Genomic DNA, 18391 nt, shown 5'->3' with positions numbered 1-18391 from the left:
AATATCGGTATTCCTTTTTCTTATTGGAATATAACCGATGCGGGTGCTGGATACGCAGTCATTTCATTGCCGTGTGCACCGTCACTACCGCTGTCATGTTGTCATGGTAACGACCCACATGCGCGGCTACCACCTACAGGGCTATCTCTCCGGTGACGCAATAAACGCGTCGTGTTTTTGGGCGACCAACACGAGGAAACCGCGTGCACGCACCCTGATTGCTCTGCTTAACAGACTGGGCATCGGCAATTGGGCATCGCTCCTGGTCACATTGGTGGCAGGAGCTTTGTGCGCATGAACATTAGCGTTGTTGCAAAACAGATGTGTGCATACCGCATTATGGTGGTCGAAGCGGAACGGACAATATATTTGAAGCGGCGCGTTACTGTACCGGCTCGTGCATTATTGTGGCGAGACCTCTGAAACGCCGGCGGCGGCGCCCCTCATCAAAATAGCATTGTGAGGTGCCTGAAAGGTGCGAGAGCGTTGTTTCTGGTGCCCAACGGCGGTGGCGGCATTTGCAGTGTCGCGCCAAAATGTCGTGCATCCGTATCTTTGGAACACGGTTTGAAGAGCACCAGAGCAGCGCTACTCCTTGTCCTTTCTATCAGTGCCTCGCCATCCCCGCTTCACTGCCAAATATCAATTCCTCAGTTACAACTGTGTGAGCGTGTTGATTAGTTTTTGCGTGGGTTTTAAAATACGGCGCTAAACGAAAATTCGCTTTCCCAATTTCCTAGATATATCACCTTAGTCCTTTAAAGGCAACAAAGTTCATTAGGCTTGCAGTTGCGGTTGCCGAACAAAACAATTTCTTCAGGCATTTGTAAAGCTACGCATGAAGTCACGGCTAGTTTGGTGATTTTGGTACGTGAATACCGCGTTTCAAACCGCAGCTGGGTGAGTGATAAGCGTGCATGTGCTTTACATAATGGCTCAATGATAAAAGCGCGAAAAGCACTTAGTAAAGAAAGCATGTTTACAACGCGAAACTATTGAACATGACTAGAACTACCTCAAAGGCTGATTTTCTTTACACCTAAGCGTCACCAATCAACTTTTTTTCAATTAAACGAGGAAGCTTAAGCAATTTTGCAGAAGTGCATGCTTAAATCAGCGCTTTTTATTCGTCAAAATTTTGCCAAACATTGAAGACAGGGATCAACAAAAGGCATTCGACAGGTACAAGAAACACGGGGCACATAAGATGTCACAGATAATTGTCGGCAGTTTGTGTTGTCATTTGGCATGCTTCGTCGTAGACTGCACTTTCTCATAGCAAACTTTAATCTGTGCATTTGTTCTTGGAGATCGTGACATCCTGCATTAAACCTTAAAGTTTATGTAGGTCACCTGGAGTGACGTCTTCGCAACATCTAGAAGCAACTGCTCATGGTAATTCAAAGAAAGGCTGCCTTTTCCATAGGCTTTTGAAGAAGCATTGGCCTAAGTGCACCTAAGGAAAGCTCATCCAATGTTTCGTTGTTTCGTTGTAGGTCTACATCGGGACAAAGTCCCGATGTAGACCTCAAGGCTGTGTGCATGGTGTTTGTTCCTTCAGTATGTTTAGTTAAATATATTAGACCGATTCACAGGGTTCCATGTAGTTAGAATTTTCAAGTGTTTTGCATAAATTTGTTTTCAACGTTACCAAAATAGTATTTTTCCTTAATAGGGACAAGTTGACAACAAATACGAAGCTTTGTTTTAGCATATGGTGTGTGCTATCCTTGTTCCTGCGCTTTAGGAAAGGCATTACTGGGAAAAACGTGGCGGCTCTACCCAACCTCATTACAAAATGATGTCATCCTTAATATAGCCTTACGGATTTATTAAACAATACCAATTAGAAATGTGCGCAAAGGCACTTTCAAAAGCGATCACCGCGTTCTGCTGCATAACTTATGGAAGAAACGGAAATGTCCACTCTTGTTTATTTATTGTTGAAGTTATATGCGTGTAATGTGTAAACGAGCTGTTTAGAAATACTTTACAACCAGCTTCCCTTATCTAAATCAAGTCGGCTGTTAAGAAAAAGAGGGACGTATTTGTTCCACTCACACTAAATGTTCTTTCCAAAATACTGGACGCATTAGTCTGACTGACCCCGCAGGTCCCGATGAAAAATTACTTCTCCCAACTTTCTTACTTGAAACAAAACTCTTGAAGTTTGAAATTATTTTCAGTTTATACAAAGGGCCTTTCATTCCTACAAAAATTGGGACGCACTCGTCTCACTTACACTGAGCGGATTTTTTGGAAAGTGGGACTCATATGCCTCCCTGAACTTCCAAGGTGTCAAAAAATAGAATGTCTGTAATAAATTCCCTCATAAAACTGGCCGAAACCCTCAGGAAAAAGCGGAAAAGCTGAGGTAGCACGCAAAAAATTTGTGTGCACTTCTTGCCCATGCGCCAAATACTAGCAACATCAGCGCGTTTCTGCACGTAAATGTATTTACACATGAATTCAGGAGGTCGAGTTTGGCACACTAGGTATGGTCTCAATGTAGAAAAAAATTAGTGCTGATTGGTAACTAAAGATGTAAATATAAATGCAGAAAACAGTAACAATCTATCAGGAATCTTGAGAAACTCTCGCATCAAAGCGTGGGCCAAATTTGGGAAGGGCTAAAAAATGAAAATTTTTTCTAGCTCATGCATTCTCGTCACCGCTAGTAGTGACAAGATCTCGACCGCGTGAGGTGAGTCTTCAATGCGTGACTCAAGAGACAACAACGAAGGCGGGAATCGTCAGCATAAAAAAAATGGCTGTGGCTTAGGTAAGGTTAAGCCCAGGATGCGAAGCATACTAGCCTTTATTTTAGTTGTTGAACCACTGTTTAGCCTGGTGAACTGCTGTTGCTTGGCTATATTTGGTTCGGCTAGACGAAGAAACAACTCATGCATTACTTCTTCGCCTTCAAGAGTGGAACGCGACAGCGTTCCCGTCGACCCGCCAAGGGGTGTAAGACAATGGGCTACAGGGCAGCGACTACGCGCCCCGCATTGGACGCGGTGAGCGTCGAGCAAAGCAGCGTTCGGCGCGGCAACGAAATGTGCGCCTGAGCAAGAGACGCACGCCTTAGAAACAGCGCGTTTCTAAGGCAACACCGCATTCACTAGAGGCGCTTTTGTACCGCTTTGAAGCGTTGTACTCGTGGCTCAGTGGTAGCGTCTCCGTCCCACACTCCGGAGACCCTGGTTCGATTCCCACCCAGCCCGTCTTGCAAGAGTTGAGCCAAAGCCACTTCTCCTCTGTCGTGACGTCACGGTGTCACGTGATTTCATGGTCACCGCCGCGCCTGAGGAGCTGGGTTGAGCCCTCGTAATATGCTTCGCATAAAAAAGAAAGAATATATTCGCTTCAGTGGTACATGGTTCCGAATCTATCCGAGTCACAAGAGGTTCTGCCTAATGCGGAGGACAGGACGGTCCCCTGCAATGTCCCTTTCAATAACCCATCGCGTACATCCCTTGCATTTGGTGGAGAGGTCTGCAGCGGAAGGGCCGTCAACTTCTCGTGGCCTTATGGTAGTCGAAGTCTGCACCTGGTTGCGCCACGTGAAAACTTGTGTTCTTTTGTCAAGTTGGAAAGTCGATGGCCTCCTCCTATCGTGGCTCTGGTTACTCGTGTCAGCTCAACACGTGACAGGAGCCATGGCGATCACGCTTTCTCAGGTATGAGGGTAACGGCCTGGATACGGGAAAGTTACTTTGAACGTTTGCCACACTTGAGCGGTCGCATTTCCAGGCCGATCATAGCAGTATCCACTCACGAAATCTTTCTCTTACGAACACCTGACATATTTAGATTAATGGCAGTCCCAAACAAACGCCATAGAAATTGCATTTTGCCGCCAACATCCATTTTTTCGCACATGATGAAGTGGGACGTACATGTCTCTCAGTCCTGCAAAGGTTTAGTCTGACGTCCATCATCTTCCTTGATTAACATTCTAGCATTGAAACCTACAAGCAAGAGGTGAGCGAAAGATGGTTATTTCACGCTTACGGGAAACACCTCCGAAACACCGGCAAACGTTTTGGAGGATACTTATTATAACCATCTTTGACATTTCCGATCTGATCAAAGGTTACGCAACTAATTACCACACTGAGGTTAGTAAGATAGCTCAGAAACTCTCTACACGCGTATAAAGGATTTGCCCCGCACGCATGAAGGAAGGTCAAAACTGCCAGGAGAAGCGAGAACAAGAGCAACGAACTCACAATACACCTAGACCGCTCCTTCCTCTGGTCCTCGTTTTTTTCTCGCAGTTTTAAGCTTCCCTCAGGTATGAAGCCAGAAATAACGTTTCCGTGTGTAGCCCTGAATTTTTCGTTTGATAATCGAGCTGACTACAGCCAAAGTTTCTGCGAAGAAGTCATCATTGTGATTTAGGTAAAAACAAGTCCATAATTTAGCTGCGCAACATAATCCTGTCCTCATATGGATTGTCGTGGTATATTAGGCCCATATAGTTTACGGCTCTGGAGGAGTGCAGTTCGAGAGTTTAATGATGTAACACATGTTCAAGACAATGTCAGTTGTTCGTTTGTCATGCACTTCAGAGCGCAGCTGCGTGAAACATTGTTTTCATTAGAACATTTAGCGAGCACGTTCTGGAGCCTTTCTTTGCACACACGTCGGTGACGTAGGCAACATTTGCTGCCAGTTGTCGTGGAATTGAAAAGTGAAGTAGAAATGCGAATGAACACTTTCGAGACAGAGAGTGAGCTACTGAGCTCTGTTTACCAGTTATCTTTATCAGCATTACCCCTCAATAGATTCCTTATCACAACTGGCATCTGACAAACAGAGCACGGTTTGGATATAATTTTAGTATGGCACGTATGTATAGCAGTTTGTTTTCCAGTGCTGAGAAAAACATGTGGCAGTTTTCTCGAAAGCTGCACCTTCAACAACCAATAGACTTGCTAAATATCTCTAACGATGGTATTTATTATATATGTGACATTTGCTATTGCAAAGTTAGGATCTCTTCGATGTCCATGTGTTCATGAAATAACGCGAATAGGTCGCACAGAAGAGCCTTGGCAGAAGCGTTCCGTTATCCCGCTCGGAAAAGTCAACACCACCTTCAGTTACGCGGCTTTTAATGTTAATTTTTATCTTAAGTGAGTTTCATCGTGTCAGCGTCTCTTGACATACAGTCGCTCATACAACGTCCCATCTGCACGACATTCGGTTGGTTACGTAAGTTGGACAAGGCGCTTCCCTGCCTTTGATCAACAGGAGGAAAGAACTCGTTAAAAATACAACGCTCGCCGTTTTTTCCTAGCAGTTCATGCTTTGCTTGGACGTCGGATGGTCACTCATGCTTTAAGGACTCTTTCCGCCGAACTCGGAACTTCACACTGATCGCGTAAATTCAGCGAGTGTGGGTACGCTAACTCACGGACATGAGGATTATAGACTTTGCTAGCGTCCTGCAGGTAGTTTGTCTGCTCCTACGCTGCCAGGGTGCTAAATGTGAGTAATACTGCGTATAATTTCACTTTTATTAAACCAATCTTCACTAGCATACTAGACATGCCTCCAGCTAAGCCTCTCCGGAATTCATCAAGCAGCGTCTCTTTGTTTTTATTGCAGCTAACATTGCCGTATGTCTTCTTGTAGAAATACACGATATGAAAAGATAATTGAACAGGAGCGGAAAGACTCATTACATTTATCCAGGACGTATTCTACAGTTATTTCAGGTTCAATATGGCTATGATGTTAAGCGACACTATTTTTGAAAGGGTCGCCAGTCGATTCCTACGGTACAGCTCGCACGGTTCGTGAAAACATATCTCAGAAAGGCTACAGAAATAAACGGTGACCACTAGAAGTTAAGTATTATTTTTTGTGCGGAGTTTTTTTTAACTCGTAGTTGCAGAAAGACACATAGGAATGGATGCTGCTATTCCTATCGCTAGCGCTTCGACAACAGTTAAATTGGGGGTGCGTCAGCGTGCCAATGGATGCAAAATAAAGCCCAACATACTTACAGCGCTTTTGTGTAGTGGCTACTCATATAGACATAACCAACACCCAAACAGGCACAACAATTCTTACGCTCAGGATGATTCAAACCAAGTGACTTCTGACTGATAAACATTTTTTTCCAGTGCCAAAGTATCAAGCCATCGTTTATCCCGAGGTATTCGAAGCACGTGACGACGAAGACACTACAGTTCTTAGAATCAATGATGATATAACTCTCAACTTAAAGCCAAGCTCTGTCCTACACCCGGAGTTCTTTTTGAGGACCTATCGTCAAGGAGTTCCACAGCACACCTATGTAAGAATACCCTATCAATATACAATACGCTTTCAGTCATCGTAAATACACTTACTTCTTCGAAACCTTGTCTTCCTGAAGGATCCTATGAGTATTATGTAATATTGATTGGTGAAAACAGCGCAAAACAAACATGGACAAGGGAGGAACACAGGACCGCGCTGGTCCTTGGTTCCAACCTTGGCAGTGTTTATTTTTCGCTGTTTTCACCCATGGACTCGTACCACCCAGCTCCTATTCATACCCTTTTAAGTAATATTGGTTACGGTATAGAATATTTCCATCTTCATTAGGTATTTGATATGAGAAGGTAAATCCACTATCAGCTGAAACTGACAAGGGCTAACTGAAAAATGCTTAAACTTAACTGAGGAATGCTGAAATTTTTTTAAAGTAAAAGCCTTATGTGGCTCAGAGCCCCTATAGCCTTGAAAAAATTTGCTTCGTCCGGTCCAATGGTGCAAAAACTAGCATCGTCAGCAATGGCCCATACACCCTCTAATCAACCAAAAAATGCGATCGGTCATCCCTCTCGTAATGCAGAGGTTATGAGCGCTCAGCAAAGCGAAGGATACAGTGCATAGATTCATTGGAATCACGTGCACAACGCACAGAAACGTGGCGTTCAGTCGAGTAGTAGGGAAAAAAAAAACACGCGTGACCTTCTCAATGGCTCATATGCCCGTAAGCAAGCAAAAAATGCAATGGCTTGTATCCCTTAAGGGAGATACCACAAGAGCTCAGCAAAGTAAAGCGAGCAGTGCATATATTCATTGAAATGACCCATACAACACACCGAACAGCACACGTTTCAATCCCTTGCTGTGAGGGTGCAATGCGAAGTCGAAGAGCATCGTTGGCGCGAGTCTGACCCCGCGATACGACCGAGCGAAGCTCTAGCTAAGCGTCGAAAACAAGCCAAAGAAGCCGAACTGCGAAAGCAGCAACGTGACGATGCGAGACGGCGCATTACGAAGTGCGCAGCAGGCCTTCCCCTCCACGTGTTAGAGGAGTGCAGCATGATTCCGCACTCTTGTGTTACAGCGAACATAGCTCATTCGTCATTAGTAGGATTACCAGGTATCCTTAATGGTACGTACGTAGCGCGATTGTTAAATTACGATTGTCATATTTCAACTTCGTCAACCATTCACGCCCTAATTCATTTTGCGATGAATGCGTTTGTTTGCATACAGCCAGCATTTCTTATTCACGCGCTGGATGTAAATGCTTGCCATCGAAACGATATACGGTATACTTTTCTATATTTTTGGTTTATTGACGTTGTGCACGGGCGATGTCTATCGTAGCTTTATTTAAAGAAGCACATATCTGCAATTAATTTTATATGCACTAATGGACTTACTGTTTTTTTTTCAGTTTAACGTCGAAGCTCTTGAGCAAAATTTGTACGACGATGAAAAACGTTTTGCTGCAGTCATAATGACAGAAGAAGACGGCGCTTTGCAATTGGTAAGATGTAGAACGTACATTTTATCTAATATCACTCTGCAATAAATGGGCCGCGTTGTCAATGCTGCATATCGCGTTAACTAGGCACCCAGAGCTTATGTCAGAGCAGCGCTACATAACTTCGCTGATCGCGGCTGCAGTGGCCAATGTCACTTAAATGACCTTGCAATACAGGTATCTCCAGCATCATACGCATAAATACAGAAAGGCAATCCTTCCGTAAACCTGCACTTCATTGAGCGTTATGGTGAACGGTGCTGCATATAGGAAGGTTTTTTAGCAGCTTTCATTTATAATTTACAGATAAGCCATTCGCCATAACTGTAAAAGCGTTGAGTGCATTAAAAGCAGCATAAATGACGTACCAAAGCAACATTTCATTCGTCCAACAGCTTTTTTTTAGAGCGTCATATAAGTACCTCCCTCTTGCACATTACCAGACGATACTCATGATGTTCTAAAAACGGGAAACGAATAACCGACTAGAAGCGGAAGAGCTTCACTCACGATCCAGTTTATTCACGTCTTAGATGTACGCGTTGGAAGGATGGTGCCAGCCTGTGCGATCGCATTTGCGCACTGAAGCATTATCAGAATGTAGTGAAAACAAAATTGTCAGAATGTATTCTTGTTATTATACCGAACGAAAAAAAATACCTTACGTGCTTATCAATACTACAGGCGCATTAATGACGAAAATTTCTTCAAAGCAATGTTTGTTTCATCTGTGTAGGCGCGTAGGAAAATAAGTGGTTGCGCTTCACGCACCCAAACGACGATCTGATTATGAGGCACACCGCTGTGGCAAACCCGAAATAGTTATGACCACCTGGGGTTCTTTAGCGTGCACCCAAATTTCAGTTGACAAGCATTCTTTCTGAACTTCGCCGGCAGTGAACTACCGTCTCCGGGGCTGGGATCGAAAACAGGCTTTCGAGTTCAGCGGCGCAATGCCATAGCCACTGGCTAACCCAGGTGGGTTCGGCAGATATTATAGTAGGCTCACATGCCACATGCAGGAACCATAGTTCATGGGCAGTTTGCCATGGTCTTAATGTTGAAAGAAAGCTCGCACTCCCTTCCGTATTCGACATTGGGTAAAAGCGAGAATGTCATTGCGGAACAGAAAACAAGCAATGATACCCCCGTTGCCCCGCACAACAGTGAATGTCAAATTCGCGATTGTATGTTATAATAAGCACGTATTTTGTTCATCTCATTTGATTGTCTGTCTGGTACGATTTCGGTGAGCAGATGCTCTTTTGTACGCTGGCTCCTTTTTTCCAACTCTTTTCACGCTGCCCTACTATGTCCCGGAAAGGTAGCACCGCCAACCACTTTTTGGGGTGCGGCATGCAGATTTAGGTAAATAAACGAATGATTTGATGCCGCGTATAGAGGTCTTTGTATCAAAACTGAGAGACAGAAACCCGTTGCTCTATTTCATGACGACTCCCTCCGTCTTCCCATTATACATCGTTGCCGTAAAGTGCAATATTGCATTTTCATTGATAATTATTCCACGAACCGTTTCGGTTTGTCTTGCAAATGAAGTGCGCCTTTTAAGGTAATTAATCTGTAGTGACGTGATTAGGCCTAAATATTCTCCTTAAGTGAAATGTGTACATTCAGAAACAATCAGGACATCAACATGTGCACTTCGATCGTAGCTGACGGTATCTGCCTTAAGGAACAGTTAGCCACGCAAGAAAACAGATCCACCAAGCGTGTGCACCCGACCAACTCTATTTCGTGCATCGCTAACCTGCGCGAATGAATATTTCGTGGCCACGTAGGTCAAGTCTTTAGCAGATGTGTCACTAGGTGAGATGATTGTCGAATAAAAGACATCTTGACATTTGAGGGAGCAACCACACGGGACTGCTTAAATTGAACGGTTATGAATCATTTCTCATCTGCGCACGAGAGCGCAGATTTCTCCTCTCGCACATACAGACTGAGGATAATTTCTCATCTGCGCGCACATAGTCTGAGGATAAGAAAACAGCGCTTTGTTGCTGCCTAATACTAAAAGCGGAACTTTTTTGTGCTTTCTCTGTGACGAGGAATCAAGAGAGGAAAATAGGCATGTACTACGAGTTACGAGGAAGGGCGCATAATAAGTAACCCACTTAGACAAAATTTCTGGGTTTCTATTGATAGTGCGATTGTCGAGATAAGTTTCTCCTATGCCGCTGGTTGAAGATGTGCTCCGTGTGGCTATGGGGTCCTGCTGCGCTAGTTAAAAAGGAGTGTGCAAGTGGCTGCTTTCTGCGCCGGGAGCAGTGATTTCTAAGAGCTTACAATATATTCCAATCGCTTGGACAAGTTTAGGGAATTATTGGGCCGATGTTAATTATCATTACTTTGGTCTCATTCGTGGCATGCTGGTGACGATGCACGCGGTACATGGTAGCATAAGTGAAACTTGCGAGTCAGATGAATTGTTGGTCTTTTTAGAGGCTTTATTTTGTCCCACTGTGTTGCCATTTTCTTGCGCTTTTGAGAGAATGCACCACCACAACCCATTTTAGTGCTGCGTTCTAAAATGAACACACATATTTCACGGTCAGTAATGTGTAGACATTAATTGATACAACGTTTAAAGATGCGGTCCTAAAACCGCTGTGATGCTGCTTACTTTAGCATGAAAGCGTAATGCAAATTGAATTGCGGATATTATGGCACTTGCTATCCAGTCATGAATGAACTAGTTGGCTTGTGCAAAGGTTGATGTTAATTTTTTTTCGGAGGCAAGATACATATTATATTCCTTTGGCTGTAGCACAGGTGGCTTGACTGATAGTTGGGAGCTGGAAATTTTATCTGCTTGCTTAAACAAGTGACTGTTTTGCAGAAAGGAGTCGTTGGTCCAAATTTGAAAATTATGCCTGCTGTTGGCATGGAACGATCAGAAAGTGGACATCATCCCCATATCCTTGAAACTATTCATGACACCGACGACGATCATGTTTATGGTGTGTCTTGTCGCTTTCTTCTTTAATAAATTTCTATTTTGCGAGTTCAAGTAGTTAGAGTACACGTACATTTGGACAGCGGTTTTACTGCTTGAATACATTACCGGCGTTGCACAGCGCCGAAATTCAATGTTGTAGCATAAAGTTAGGAAGCATCTGCACCGACGCTGAGATTCGCTACGCCAAGTTCGCAATTATCACTGGTCAAAATCAGTTAGGATGTGCTCCGCTACTTAGAGGCAGAGCTACTGCAGCGGAAACCTAATTTGCCATTTATAGCGTCCTATTTTTTCTCATTGGTTGCTATACCAATCATGTTTTCACTGAGATAATTTAGGTTATTCTTCGTTCTGCAGGTAAACTTCCAGAGGAAAGGCTAAGCCAGCTTTCTGCCCGCTACTTGAAGTTAGATTCAAGTAAGTAAATAAGTATTCGAGGTTGCGTAAGTTGACTACAGTCATTGTTTTCAGATGCTTACAGCATCGAGATTGTGTTCCCAGAAGTATTTGTGGTTATTGACTCCGAGTTTTATCGAGGATTCAAAAGCTATGAAGACATGCTATACTACATGATGGTCGAATTCAAAGTTGTGAGTAGAGGTTTCCAAAGTGAGGCAATTTCGTCGCCCTTGGTACCAATCGTTATTTACTTTCTTTTCAGGTGAACCTCCGTTACAGGACAGTGTCGAACCCTAAAATTCAACTCGTCTTTCGCGCTATTGAAATCACCACCGTGAGTACTTGATCACTGTTACTTGCGGCTCCACACTTGCCAGCAGTCCTTTTTCTAATCGATTCTTCTTGCATGCCCAACTCTTAGTCGCCATTATAACTGGCTGACAATATTTTGGTGGGGCCGAGATAGAACAGAGGGAGAAGGCCAACATTTATCAATGTGTTTGACATTACGCACTTTCTTAATTGGGGTACTCAAGTCTAAGTTGCTCGTAACGTATGGAGTCTTGGCGCTGCACATAGGCTGAATGCAAAGAGCTTTCTTGGGTTTTGCGTAAACAACCATGATTGTGCCCATTGAAGTGACGGTTCCAGCCTGGTACTCGCCAGCCTGCACTCTGATCTTTCAGCGACTTACAGTGTCCATGACATCAAAATGCCGACAAACGCTATCGCATTCACTCAGCTCAGACTGACGACAAAGATTGGGCAATAGATGATCGCTGTTTTTGGGTAAGGTTTGCCGGTCGGGACCTAGTAGCGAGGCGGGATATTTTCAGCTGGCGTACCATATTTCGGAATACTTTAGCTGATGACAGCCGCTGCTTTATGTTCCTTGCGAGAAGGAAAAGAAGATAACTTTGGTGGTAGGCATCACTCAGGAAACTTATTACCCTCGGCACTGCTTGCTTGGCAATTATTACTTGGAGCAGGGGCCGTGTCACTAACGTGATGAAAACAACAAAGGTTACAAGACGAACACTAGACAGCCCTAGCTGTATTTATTGCGTCTGTTACGATACCGCTTCAGTTATCGCGTTATTTACAAGCCGAATATTCAGAGAAAAAAGATTGACCCTTCACCTTCAGCTTGATACTCGTAAGAGATCGCCCGTCGTATTGATTTACTATATTAATTCTAAGGGGGCAGTACGTGAAGCCCTGCCTTTTTTTTCAGGCACTGCTTTCTCAGGCTCGAACATAGTGCGGAGAGTAATTATTGCGCTGCTGGATTGGTTGGATGCCCTGGCGCAGAATGTCGCTGGCTGGCACACCCAGGGCTACATCTACTACACATAAAATACCCAAGATAGTGGCTGGAATGATGGCCCTTGCCATAGCACAACTTGTAGTGCGGCGCACGTGGAATACGGAGATTGTGAGCGAGAATTCTGCCAACAGCAATTTATCTTTTCGTCCATCATTCAACTTTTCTTCACTAATTTCTACGTCTCAATTTCTGTCTGCTCTAATTTCCCCTATGATTTCCTTGGTTGGCTCCATAGTCTTATGACTTTGTATGATCGTGATTTACAAATATTTAGCCCCTTGGTTAACCACTTCTTGCGGACTGAATGACGAACTCGAAATGCTCACCGAGTGCCGGCGAGTGCGTTTTACCTTTTGTTTAATGTTAAGCCTGCTTACCATTTCTAACGGAGGGAACACCGAAAAACAGCATGAACTCATTAATTTTTTGCTTTTGAAACAAAGAAAGATGGCGCCGCAACTACAATTTATTAGAGTGACAACTAGCGTGGTGCGGCAGCTGCTCCGACATTTGCAACAACGGAATGCATGTGGAGAAATCAACGTGCATGCACATACGGGGTCATCGGACTATTAAAAGTAAAAAGAGTGAACACAAACAGGTACATGAAATATATTTTCCTAGCACATGCAATTACAGGCAACGATATGAAATACTGTTGCAGAGAAATAAAGAATAACAATACTTATAAAACTTCATCGACAAAAAATAATCATCACACGGGTAACGGCCATCATGTTTTCCCCTGTTCTCTCACGTAATTTCTTGCCACAGGTGATGCTCGTGTGGCCTACTACAAATTATTATAGTTGCTTTTGTTGGAAATGACAATTTTGCACTTGACACCAACTGGCGCGATTCTAATAACAGCACGTGTACAGGGCAACATGTTTTGATGAATACCTGTTCATAAGGGCAACAAGGCGTGGTTGCTACTAAAAACAGAGGCATAGGTGATTGCAATCTCTAATAAATATCTACCACGTTGCTTTGAAAATGGCAATGCAAAAGGCGATTATGTTGCTTTGTAGTTACAATTTTCATTTGAGTTGATACCCAAACTTGCACGAGCAGTTGTCAATGAGGCTGCGTGGTACCGATGCTTTATTGACTTAGTGCAACCACTCAGGTTGCAATAAATTCAACGCTGACTAATACTGTTACGCGAAGGACAAGTCAGTATGACGAGCAACTATGTACAGGTTATATTTACAACAGTGGTTGCAGCGCTGACCGGTTATATTCACAGCGCGAGCCCAGTTCATCCTTCCTCCTCTTTAGTCGAGGGATGGCGCCCACAAGCGTCGTTCAAACAATCAGATACCACGTGCACGCGTGTAGCATAATCCCCCGGTGGCAGAAGCGACGTCCCGGAGCCTCTAAATGTCACAACTTGGAGGGTGATACTGCTTCAGTCGGATAACGTGCACGATATCACTGGACTGGGAAGCAGATGGGGCGTCAGGGGACGATCTCGTAGGTGACGGGAGTCACGGCACGAAGCACTCGCTATGGGCCTGTGTAACGAGACAGCAGTTTTTCTGACAGGCCGACCTGACGCGATGGAGACCATAGAAGCACCAAAGAATCAGGCGGGAAGTGCACGTCTCGGTGTCGCCGGTCGTATAAACGCCTTTGACTCTCTTGGGATTTCAGAAGGCGGTCACGGGCAAGAGAGAGAAAAATACAGGAAGGCAGGGATGTTAACCAGTCAATAGTCTTGTTGGCTACTTTACACTGGGGGAAGGAAGAAGGGGAAGAGAAAGAAGGGAGAGAGAAGGTGTAAGTACGTGTACGGACAGCACTTCAGTTAAAGTCACTCGAGCAAACAAGAAGTTCTGAGAAAACACAAAAGTGCCTTCACTGCCTTCTGAGCCGATGATCGGTCGGGACGGTGCTCTAATATTGTCTGTTCACTCAGAGGACGATCGTCTAGTTTCCTCAATGTGTCGGACAAATACTGTATTTGTGCTTGAAATTGACGACAATGGCACAATATGTGGTCAATGTTCTCCTGGCATGCGCAAACATCACAAGCAGGACTATCAGCCATTCCAATTAGTGCTGAGTAGGCGGTGCACACCGGCTGGAGGTCTGAGTTGAAGTGATGGGTTTAGTCGGTGCAGTCTTGTGCGCCTTGTATGTACGGTCACGGGCAATATCTCTTGCGTGAGAACTGCGGGCGATGGCGTCAAGTGCCTATTCACTGGTCGGTCCCGCGTGAACAGGGAGGGTTTTGTCGAAGGGCAGTCCTGGTTCTCACTCGAACGGAAGAAAAAGGGAAATAACGGGTGGTGTCGTGGCGGGAGGAATTATAAGCAAATATGACAAACGGTAGGGTGAGGTCCCAGTAAGTGTGGTCTGAAGAGACATATTTCGCGAGCACGTCTGTGAGAGTGCGACTAAGACGCTCCGTGAGGCAATTTGTTTGCGGATGGTACGACGTGGATAGCTCTTGCCTCAATGTCACAGGACTGCAGGAACTCCGAGATAAATTTTGATAGGAATGTCCGGCCTTGGTCTGTGAGAAGTTGTCGCGGAGCTCCATGTAATAAAATCGCGTCGCGTGGAAGGAAACCGGCGACACCTGAGGCACAGCTTGTAGGAAGCGCATGGGTGATGGCGTAGCGCGTGGCGTAATCCGTGGCCTCAGCTATCCATCTGTTCCCAGAGGTAGAAAGAGGAAAAGGGCAAAGTTCCAAACCAACCCCAAAGAATGATACCGCGGGAATGTCGGGTGGTTGAAGGTACCCAGCAGGTAGCGTCGATGTTGTCTTGCGTCACTGGCATTTCTCACACGCAGCTACGTATCTTCGAACGGAACGAGCAAGCCATGACCAAAAGAAGCGTCGGCGAATCCGGTCGTAGGTACGTGACACACCAAGTTGATCGGCAGTGGGGAGCTCGTGAAGTTGGTGGAGAAAATCCGAGCGAAGGTGTTTAGGGATCACAAGGAGTAATGCAGGGCCGTCGGGGTGAACGTTGTGGCGGTAGAGTACGCTATATTGAAGTGTGAATAAGCGAAGGGAACTGTCGGCAAGTGCTGATTCTAGGCGGTCAATGATGATACGATAGGACAGGTCATGGCGCTGCTCGTCGGCGACATGGAGCAGTGGAAAAACAGAGATAACACAGGCGTTGGCGTCAGTATGAGACGTAGAGGTCGCGTCTTCGACTGGGTAGCGAGATAGGCAATCTGCGTCCTGGTGTTGGCGTCCCGACTTGTAAGTCACTGTGTAGGGATATTCTTGTACTCGGAGGGCCCAACGACCAATCCGGCCAGTAGGATCTGAGGAACGAAAGCCAACAGAGCGCATGTTGGTCTGTGATTGCTGAGAAGGGCTATAGCCATGTAAATATGGCCGGAACATTGAAACAGCCCAGACGAGAGCAATACATTCAGGCTCGGTAATCGAATAGTTACGCTTTGCAATTGTCAGGAACCGGCTAGCGTAGGCTATAATGCGGTCGTGTCCGTGTTGGCGTTTCGATAAGACAACGCCGATCCCATGTCCACTGGCATCGGTTCGGACCTCTGTAGGCGCGGATGGGTCAAAGTGGGCTAAGACCGGTTAATTGGTGAGAATTGTGATAAGGCGCGAAAATGAGGCAGCCTGAGGGGAACACCACGTAAAAGGCAGGTCTTTCTTAAGAAGTTGAGTGAATGGTCGAGCGATCGCTGCGAAACCTTTCACGAACCATCGGAAATAAGAACAGAGCCCCACAAAACTCTCGACGTCATTGATAGACTCGGGTACAGGAAAAGCCGTTACTGCTCGAACCTTCTCCGGGTCGGGTTGAACTCGGGAAGCATCGACGAGATAACCTAGCACTGTAATCTGTCGGCGTCCGAAGTTGGACTTCAATGAGCCTAATTGGAGCCCAACCTTGCGCAAGACGTCAGGAATAGCTGCGACGCGCTCAAGGAGCGCCTCAAATGTAGGAAAAAACACAAGGACGTCGTTGAGGTAACAAAGGGAAATTGACCATTTGAAACCTTGAAGCAGAAAGTTGATCATCCGTTCGAACGTGGCAGGGGAATTGCATAAACCCAACGGCATACGTCGAATTGGTAGAGACCATCTGGAGTGACGAAAGCGGTCTTTTTTTGGTCTTGCTCATCGACGGAAATCAGTCAATAACCAGATCGAAGGTCGATGGACGAAGAGTATTCGGCACCGTGAAGACAATCACGAGCGTCATCGATAAGTGGTAAAGGGAAACGTCCTTTTTAGTAATTCGGTTTAGGTGGCGGTGATCAACGCAGAAACCTCACGTGCCATCTTTCTTTTTGACGAGCTCGACTGGCGACGCCCCAGGACTCGACGAGGGCTCAATAATGCCTCTGGCGAGCGTCTTGTTTACTTCCTGCTCAAAAACTTGACGCTCTGCCATGGACACGCGATACGGTCGGCGGTGAATGGGAACACCATCACCAGTGTTTATCCGATGCTTAACAAGGGACGCCTGACCAAGTGATCGATTGCAATTCTTAAATATGTCGGGTTAGGAAAGCAAAAGGCGATATAGGGTGGCTGCTTGGTCAGGTGCGCGGTCCGGAGTGACCATGCGACGTAATGGACGTCGTGGTTCAAGGCATTCGGCTGGTAATCAGGAGGATCTGGAGACGCGTCGGCTGCAAAAGCAGTGACGTGGTCCTCTGTCACTGACCGGGGTGTGGACACCGCTATGCCTTCAGGTAACACTTGCTTCGTCAAGCCAAAATTGAATACGCGGAGACACATCTGATTAACGGCAAGCGTTACGACGGAGTGGGGCACAGAGATGTCGCGCGCCAGAAGGACATCACGAATAGCTTCGACGACATAGTCGCCATCAGGCGTGGTTGCCATTGAGGCCACTTCGATGAAGGTTAGGGCTTTTGTAGGTAAGCGAACAAGCGATGTACTGCAGAGGGTGTTCGGTTGTTCGGGCGAACGTCTGAAAGAAGAGGAAGCTCGAGGCACAGCGTACCGCAGGAAGAGTCGATGATGGCAGAATGCGTCGTCAGAAAGTCGAGCCCGAAGATTAGGTTATGAGGGCAATTGGTCAGCACGGTGAAGAGGACTGGAACTTGGCGGCCAGCGACTCCTATGCGAGCAGTGCACATAACCCTGACGGCAACAGTGGCGCCATTGGCGGTGCGTACGGCTCGAGTGATGGCAGGCGTTAGAACTTTTTTGAGGCGATGACATAAGTTAGCACTCATTATGGACACTTGCGCTCCAGTATCAATGACGTCAACAGAACACCGTCTACGTCTACTTCAATTAGGTTGGTGTAGGCGAGGAGCATCAACGGAGGATTTGGACAGGACGAACGTGATGCAGCACTACCCCCAAGAGCTGCATGGCCTAGTTTTCTGTCCGTCCGTTTGCGAGGAAAAGCGGCGAGGTTGGGGTGACGGGGAGCGACGGCGTTGAGGCTATGGCAATCGCACGGAGGAGCGGCTGTCAGGGGCATCAGAAGTAGGGTACAGACGGTGAGGTGAGTAACGGCGAGCGTCGGCGCATGGGCGAGGAGCAGGGAATGAGCGCCAGTACGGTGGCATCCAGGTGGTGTGGCAGTGGCGGGATACATGACTAACGCGGTGGCAGCGGAAGCAGATCGGTTTCTCGTCTGTAGTTCACCATTCAGCATGATTGCGTGGTCTGGGGAGCGAAATACTGGTCACAACAGGTTGTGAACATGGGAACGGGTGTCGAATCACGTCGGGAGACAGAGCAGGCGGTAGGTATCCAAGGTTTGCCATTTCTTGCCACACAACTGCTTGAATAACGGAAATAGTGGGAGCCGCTTGGTCAAAGGTACCGTCAGGGGGTCGTGCATGAATGGGGCCCGGACTCGCCGCTTCAATCTCACGACGAACGATGCGTGTGACGTTCTTTTGAAATGGTCATGTGGC

The 18391-nt window shown here is 46.0% G+C and overlaps 1 protein-coding gene across 6 annotated transcripts in view; it reads left to right on the top strand.

The window, feature by feature from the left end:
* LOC135907683 (A disintegrin and metalloproteinase with thrombospondin motifs like) overlaps nucleotides 1-18391 on the top strand; it is an 82309-nt gene that overhangs the window by 35364 nt on the left and 28554 nt on the right. The window contains exons 1-7 of one of the 6 annotated variants that reach the window (XM_070526993.1): nucleotides 5257-5496; nucleotides 6138-6310; nucleotides 7691-7783; nucleotides 10641-10761; nucleotides 11118-11177; nucleotides 11232-11350; nucleotides 11422-11493. In XM_070526993.1, the coding sequence (XP_070383094.1) occupies nucleotides 5427-5496; nucleotides 6138-6310; nucleotides 7691-7783; nucleotides 10641-10761; nucleotides 11118-11177; nucleotides 11232-11350; nucleotides 11422-11493 (708 nt within the window). In that variant the 5' untranslated portion in view covers nucleotides 5257-5426. Of the gene's footprint in view, nucleotides 1-5256; nucleotides 5497-6137; nucleotides 6311-7690; nucleotides 7784-10640; nucleotides 10762-11117; nucleotides 11178-11231; nucleotides 11351-11421; nucleotides 11494-18391 lie in introns of those variants that run through there. The other 5 variants (XM_070526995.1, XM_070526994.1, XM_070526996.1 and 2 more) reach the window with 5 other exon arrangements.

Source organism: Dermacentor albipictus, chromosome 10, assembly GCF_038994185.2.
Source record: "Dermacentor albipictus isolate Rhodes 1998 colony chromosome 10, USDA_Dalb.pri_finalv2, whole genome shotgun sequence".
NCBI classification, from domain to species: domain Eukaryota; kingdom Metazoa; phylum Arthropoda; class Arachnida; order Ixodida; family Ixodidae; genus Dermacentor; species Dermacentor albipictus.
Note: the sequence above shows the minus strand (reverse complement) of the source record. Positions and strands in the feature narration are given on the sequence as shown.